Source organism: Limulus polyphemus, unplaced genomic scaffold (genome assembly GCF_000517525.1).
Source record: "Limulus polyphemus unplaced genomic scaffold, Limulus_polyphemus-2.1.2 Scaffold2937, whole genome shotgun sequence".
NCBI lineage: Eukaryota > Metazoa > Arthropoda > Merostomata > Xiphosura > Limulidae > Limulus > Limulus polyphemus.
In genome coordinates, this window is record NW_013668547.1 from 137,168 (window position 1) to 145,138 (window position 7,971).

Here is a 7,971-nt window from a genome sequence, read left to right on the forward strand (position 1 = left end):
TCATGCATGTTTTGTTTTTGAATGTTGACTGTCCAACATGCAAAGTAATTTTGATTTTAAGAGTAAAAATACTTTAATGACTCAGAAAACTGTCAAATTTCATTTGCAAAATTTCTATAACCTCCAGATAATTATCAAACAATTTTTTAGAAAAACTATGTTTTCTGTGTTCTTTTCAGTATTGTATCTCTGTATGGGTTTGGTTGATTTGACTGACCTCGTAACCACCATAAAAATTAGGAAATAGATATAAATTTCATTTTTTAAATTCTACAATGACTACAGATTATTACACTAAACCACAAATGTTTAGTCTAAATAGCATAAATCTCATAGCTTTATACATCTATCCATCTATATATCTATTTAATATTCTTATTTTATTCACCTTTCAGCTGTGTCTAACATTACAGAAGTTGCAATGATGCTGTGCACATGCACTCATGTTACCGTATCCAGAAGTATAAACTAACCTTTACAAAGTAACCTGTCTTAGCTTTCTTTAGTGGACCAGTATTTTATAAAATAGTCACATTTCAGTTAAAATACAATACATATGTATGTATGTATATATATATATATATATATATATATATATATATTATTACAATTTACAAACAAGTTCTTAAGTTTCAGTTATTTTTCTCAAAACATAGAACAATAAATAAAGAAACATAGAAAACAATGATCTCTACTACTTACAAATGTAAAGAAGTTTTTACTCATTTGCTGTACCTTGCATGCTAAACCTTACCAAATTTTGCACGTGAAGGATGTAAAACAAAATAACTTTTTTAAGGTTTTATATATGTGTTTTGAAATAACAAAAAAATTTAAAGTAACTCTACCAATATCACAGAACTCCACTGTAGTTTATCAGACTTACTAACTAAACTGTATTTGGGTCTAAAAAATATTGTTTTTCAAACACCATTTTCACTTACCCCTTCCTTTCTTTCGAGATTGGAGACGAAAGAAATAATCTTGGGAAATTAACCACCTTCCAGAGGCTGAGAAAACCACATGGGGGGAATTGTGAGCTTTTGAGTGTTTGTAAACACATGACAGAATGAAGTGGGTGTATGTACACAAGTATTTCCAAAAATGGAAAAGTTTGCAGGGCCACTATGTTTGATTCATTAAATATAGTGATATTTCAGCAAATAGAAAAAATAGGAGGTTCTTATTTCATATTCTAGTTTGTAAGTATCAATAATTTGAGTTTCTGTTTTGTAAGAAACTATAGACTTTGTACTTGGACATCATGAACCTCTAATTTGAATCAAAGCTGCATTCAACATACCACGTGACACACAAATATTGGTGCTACTATAGCATGCGGTCTACAAAGATATTTACGTTATAGTGTGTGGTCAACAGAGGTACTGTCATTATCACCATTTTAATGATTCACTAAAACATGATTTCTTGCTAAATGACTTGTATCTATCCATATTTTTGTTCAGCAAATAATAATAATTTAATAAGTTGTGTGTTCCAAAAGAGTACCTTAAATTTAGGTTATAATTGTGCTAGTTTTGATTGTTGGAACTTGTTTTGTTCTGATTATATTTGCCCTCAAAACATTATATAATGGTATTTTGTAGTTTATTAGTTTAAAAGTATTATGTATAATAACTGGCACCAATTGCAAGTAAACAAAAGTTAAAACGGTGATGTTGATAGTATCTGTGTAGACTGCGCGCTATAGTGTAAATATCTTTGTAGACCACACGCTATCGTATCACCCAAAAATCAACATTTAAGAATTTTCTTTTAATATTTTCTTTTAAATTAACTAATGTATAATACTAAAATTTGAATTATAATCTACAATTTTATACCAAACTTATTGTCATACATTCATAAAATAGCAGTTCAATAAAACTTTTAATGTAAGTCTACAAACGTGATGACATGCCCTCTGACTCCTTACCATAGCAATAGGGTTAACGGAATTCTTTAAAAAACACACTGATAAGTAGCATGCTCCAAGTAAATTCCACTAATAAGTCATATTATTATATCTATTCTGCTTATTACTCAAGACAGAAGATGTTTGAAATTTTATTAATAGCAGTTGGAATTTCAGACATACTGAGTTTTGCAAGTTATCCATACATAACACTTTCAAAGGTTATAGTTTTTAATATATGTTGCTTTCCTTTACAGTACAACCCAAAGATTCGGGTGTCAGCTGTTGAAGCTATGCGGCATTCTTACTTTGAAAGCTTGGGGCCAGGAATTCATAAGCTACCTAACAGTAAGTTTATTAGATGCATTATAAAATGTCTTATTATTTCATAAAATGTTTAAATGGTAAAAACCACTTGAAGCTCAATTTGTCTATTTCTGGTGTGTCAAGATAATATATAACTAATTCTTTTTGTATGTGTGTGTTTCGCTTGTTTTTTTTTTTTTTCATTTAATCATTGTCATGAAATAAGCCAATCAAATGTATCAGTTCTATCTTTTTCTAAACAGAAACCTGTATATATATTTGTGGTTATCCAATTATACCTTACTTCGGGTAACATTTGCACCAGGAAATCTAAATTTTTAATCTTAAAAGTCAAACATTTTGAAAAAGTATTTTAGACATTAAAAATTATATCATTTGTTTTTATTTCTTTCAGCTACTTCCATTTTCACGTTACCTGGAATACAGCTAAGCCGAGATCTTGGTAGTAAAACCGTACCATTCCTTAGTTCAAGTATGTTAATATCCTTACTGTGTAATGACATCTATCCATATATTAAAATGGATATATTGATTCCAGTATGTTTACATTTTTATAAACTGATTTCTGAAAGTAATCGTGTTTAACCATTCAAAATGATGTAATTTCATACTTGAAAGACCATTTTTAGCTTGAAGAGAAATTTTGGTTTTACTTAGTTAGCTTTGTCATTAATACTTTAGTTCAATTAAAAAAGGGAATTTATTTTATTTTATGGTAATAAAAATACTTGTGATTTCGTAATCAAGCCACAGATGAGTTTGATATTGAAAAAATATAACCTAGCTCTGTGTCTCATAACTTGGTAGAGGCTAACTTACATGTAAGTGATTGAAGCTCTTTTTTTTTCTCATACTAGGTCGCAATCGAAGACAGAGTATGCTGCTATAATGGTAGAGAATTGATTAATAAGAAGGTGTCACCAAAGATAAGGTCCATAAGCCTATTGGCAGCTACTAAGGTCAAGCTATAGGATACATATCTATGGATTCATCAATTCTTCTGAAACGAATTTGTTCATTTCTTGTTTTGTCCAATTGTTGTTGAGTAAGAAGAGAGATGAAAAGTGATATATATAAACAAATGTATGTGAATATATGCCAAATCTTGAGTACTGATGTCTGTGCAATAGCCTGCTCCTGATTCTTGATTTTCTGAAAGATATTCAGAAGTATTGATTTTAGAAGTCACTTTAGGATTGTTTATATATAGTTTTAAGGTAAAAGAGTTTAGTCCTCTCTACTAATCTTTATAACAGCATTGTTTTTGAAAATACTTTTGTATAGTGCATACTGGCTTAGGTCCTGTTGTCATTATTTTTTATGTATACAGTTCATTTCAGTGATTTTAGAATTTCCCAACTTTTCATTTATTCTGTTGATGAAACAATTTAAAATAATCATCGGAAGGACATAATACTATGTTTAATAAGTTAAAAAAAGTGAATTAACTTTTATCTTTTTTTTTTCAAATATTTATTTAAATAAAAATCTATTAATGTATTGCTTTAACATTATAAATATTACAGTTGACCGACAAGGTTGTAAGTTTCCATAAAACATTACAGTACTTTTACCAATGGAAATTTCAAGGGCTCATTTTTCTTTTTCACTCTATAAATAGTTTATCAAAAAAAGAAAAGGAGCCCTAGTTTTGTTAATATCTAGTTTAAAATCTTAACTTCTTAATAACTCCATTTGAGATAGCTGAAGGTATTAAATGTGCACATTTAATTATATCTTCTTTTTTTTTAATAGTGTTCCTCATCACTTCAGAATCCAAATAGTCCCTCATTTTATTGTTTGTATGTTAATCTTTTGTGCTAAATTTGATGTTTGTTATTGTGATTTAGAAAGCAAAAAGCTGTGGCTCTTACAAAACATTGATACTTAAAAAATAAGGGAATAGGCAAACAGAAGTATTGTTGTAAGCTATAAACTGAATCATCTGAATGTAAGAGATTAGCCCATTGACTGTGGCTGCTCTAAATACAGTGCAGAATTTTTTTCAAGCCATACACCGTATATAACACACTAGCATTCATCTGCTGAAGGCAGACCATACCCTATAAGGTGAATCAGCAGTCAGTGGGTTAACTAGATAAGTCTTTTCTTGGTTTAATATGAATTTCAGTTAAAAAATAAGAGGTAGTTATTCTCAACTTCAAGAAATAACCAAATCATTATGTATTAAATGGTATTTAAAAAATTATTGGAGTCAACTTGTTTTGTTTATTTTTTATTAATAAGAACATTGGTTTAAGGTATTTTTCAAAATAAATCACAAAAAGAATGTACGTATCATAGGGTTGTTTACAACAAATGCAAAATTACTTTCCTGCATTCTGAAAGTCAGAATTTCAACAGTTTGTTTTTGTAAGATGTGTAATTTTTTAAGTGTTGATGTCATTATTTGTAGTACATATTTTTGTAGGAACTTCATGTTTCCAGTATTTTTTGTACAATCCCTGAATGTTTTCTCACTTTGTTTCTAGTGTTCTGATGTGTAGAGTGCCTTTGCTTGGATTTTTACTAGATTTATTGTTTGTTTCTTTCAAAATCACATTTTACTTTTTTATTGTAGCTTAATTGCACCAAAAACTATACAGGTTTTTCAACCTTATATTTATTAACATTGCAGTCACACTGTTCTGAAGAACATAATTTATGGTCACTGCTGACTAGCTTCTATAAACCATTTGTGGTCACTGCTGACTAACTTCTATGATCACTTTGTAGCCACCTTTATGGTCATTATTGACTCTCCTTCTGTAAAAAACACAATCATGTTACTTCAAGCGTATTTTAGGCAGTGTTGTTGTAGTATAGATTTGGCTTTGACGGGCTGCACCTTCCTGTTTTTTGGGTAGGGTGATGTTTCAACTTCTATACTGAAACATTTGAGTAAAACAAGGACTCAGCATAGAAGTTAGAACATTGTCTTAAAGCTGGATTTCTACTATGATCATATTACATTCAGTTACTAATTTGTAGTTTTTCATAATTGTAGCTATTGTTTTATTACAAAGTTAATATATTCAGGGAGTGTAATTGAAAAAAAAAAAAACTAATTGTAGAACTGTGATATGGCTTAGTGCGGTCACATTGTGCACTGGAACTTACCTACTCCAACATTAACCTGCTCAAAAATATTTAAAAAGTAAACTTGGCTGAATGATGTCTTTGTTTTTATCTGAGTTATTCTTCAAACAAGTGTCTGTTCATGTATATTTTGGTTTGATGTTGTGATTGGTGAGTCATGTAGGGAAGTGGTGTACAGTGGTTGGTTGGTTAGTTCATTTATGGACGTAGTGTACCGTGATTGGTCAGTTTAAGCATGGAAGTAGTGTTATGTAGTTGTTTATCCTATTTTTAAACACTAATATTAAAAAGAAATCTGTAAAAGAAATTTCTTCAGCTATGTATTCTTTGAGCAAGATCTTTGTACCCTTTTGTGCTGTTTTACAGGTTTTTTATGGTAGATTTAACAATATAGTATTAGCATTTTTGTATAAAATAACATATTATCAAATGCGAAATTGTTTGTTCTGTGTCTTTAGCTGTAACAAGTGATATTTTGTTGTTCTGGATGACATTTCATTGGGGAGGGAGTGTTATGCTATGGTCAAAAGAAATGTATTTCTTGAGCTGCTTGAACAATCATTTGTTAAAATATCAGATATCCAACTTCCAAGTAGTAAGATAACTAATTGGCTGTTGCTTAAACAAAAATCATTACCTCAGTGATGAAATATAAAATTTAAATAAACTCGAATACTTTGCAATAACAAACCAGTTGAAAGAGGGAGCATAGTTTGAATTTGTAAGAGATTTGTACACTGGGTAATGTTTTATAATGTAAATTACAAACTAATGTGGATACTTTTCTTTCATTCTAATACTTGTGTTTGTTTAAAAAAATCATTGAAATGTGTTTTACTGAATGATTTGAGAGCAGCCTGTTATTTTGTTTTATAATACCTGCCATAGTTTTTAAATTTGATTATAAATATACGATATTGTAAGCTTGTGTTTAAAGATTAATTTGCAATATTAATTCTGAGCTCGGACATTTTACAAGTAAGTTAACATAATTAAATACTGATAATTTATTGTGTAATTTAAGAGGAAAACTAACAAATGGAAAATAAATCATATAAAAGACTTTTAGGTCAATTCCTCTTTTCCTTCTACAAGCTTCGACAAATGTTTTACAAGTAGTTTTTCTAGTGATAATTAGCTGTTGCTAATGGGGTGTTGGAGATATAGATGCTGAAACAGAGTTCATTTTTTTCTTTCTTTCACCTTGGATTTTAGAGTTATCATGAGTTTAATGCATTCCATAGCCACACTTGCAGTAGCTAGCTTTGTTATTCTGTGTGCAGCTCATCATGTATAGATTATTTTTCAGAAGTAAACTTCACTTTGCAATTGTGAATTGTTCCAAGTTGTATTTTATTACATAGCTCAGCATGAAGAAGATAAACACGTTTATTGTGTTTAATTTTTTTCAAGATTTAAGAACACTGAAATAACTTTATTCTCATTCCAATCTCTAAATGTCCAATATCAAAACAATAACTGAAAATGACAAGAAATGAATAACTTTACAGGTTTATAAAATATGTAATAAACCTTATCATAAGTGTGTGTGTGTATGTATATACACATAGGTACTTTAAAAGAATTTACAGCAGTGCATGAAAGGTTATGGACATGAATAAATTTAGTCATTTTTATTCTCGGATGTTGTTTGTGAAGTGATGTAATTTTTTTATGCTCATGAGAGATTATTAGGTTACCACTTGTGACACCACAGTTAAATTCCTATAGGGTTCTACTGTTCAGTGTTACGTTTGAAATTTTGGTTTACACGGAATTCAAAAAGACTAATAATATAACTGTAAATGTCGAGGTTTTTAATAATTAAACAAGAAAAAAACTGTAAAATATAGAATCTTTTCATGACTAGATTTGCAAATGCTGATCTAATATTGTTAACAGCAAGGGTACCCAACTGATGAAACAATGCATTCTAATGTTTATAAATAGAAAAGTATACTTAATTAGCTATACTGATTGCCAGATTGATTTTTAGTTTAGCTCCAAATATACAGCATACTCTGATCAGAAGTTAATATCAAGTCATAGCATTAAAAGGTGAAGCCACTCTAGCTCTAAACCTAGGTAGACTGTTATGAGTGTAAAAATGGGTGTTAGACACATAAGTTAGTTACGTATTCTGTATAATTGTAGAAAATAGATCTCCCAGTCTCATTTTAGCATAAAACCGATTTACAATAATCTAAGTTTTTTTATTGAATGCCTACAGGGATTCTATTAAATAATATAGATATGTTAGGGACCCTTGTTCCTGTTCATAACTTTTTAAATGATGACAGCACTATTCTATAGTAAAATGTATGGAAACAAATAAAAACTTTTTTATTTGGATTCTTGTGTAAACTTACTGGAAGCCATATAGGTGCACTGACCTGGATTTGAATTCCCTTAATTCTTTTTAAGATACAACTAAAAAAAAAAGCTACCAGTTAAGGCCTGTTGATCTGACATACAGCTCTTAATGATTTGTTTTTTTAGGTGCAGCTTAATTACTAAGCTATCTGTAAGTAATTAAACGTTTTTGTAACAAAGTGTATTTAAATAAACTGAAGAAAATTTAGTGTCGTAAGCATGATGTCAATCACATTTTAGACGTTGTGGGAAAAGCC

General features: G+C 29.5%; 1 protein-coding gene across 7 annotated transcripts in view; it reads left to right on the plus strand.

Annotated features, from left to right (window-relative positions):
• Positions 1-7,693, plus strand: part of LOC106468256 (cyclin-dependent kinase 17-like) — a 142,130-nt gene extending 134,437 nt beyond the window's left edge. For all 7 annotated transcript variants that reach the window (XM_022396586.1, XM_022396589.1, XM_022396591.1 and 4 more), the window contains 3 exons: positions 2,173-2,263; positions 2,637-2,714; positions 3,100-7,693. In XM_022396586.1, the coding sequence (XP_022252294.1) occupies positions 2,173-2,263; positions 2,637-2,714; positions 3,100-3,131 (201 nt within the window). In that variant the 3' untranslated portion in view covers positions 3,132-7,693. The remainder of the gene's footprint in view (positions 1-2,172; positions 2,264-2,636; positions 2,715-3,099) is intronic.
• Positions 7,694-7,971: the final 278 nt, after the last annotated feature.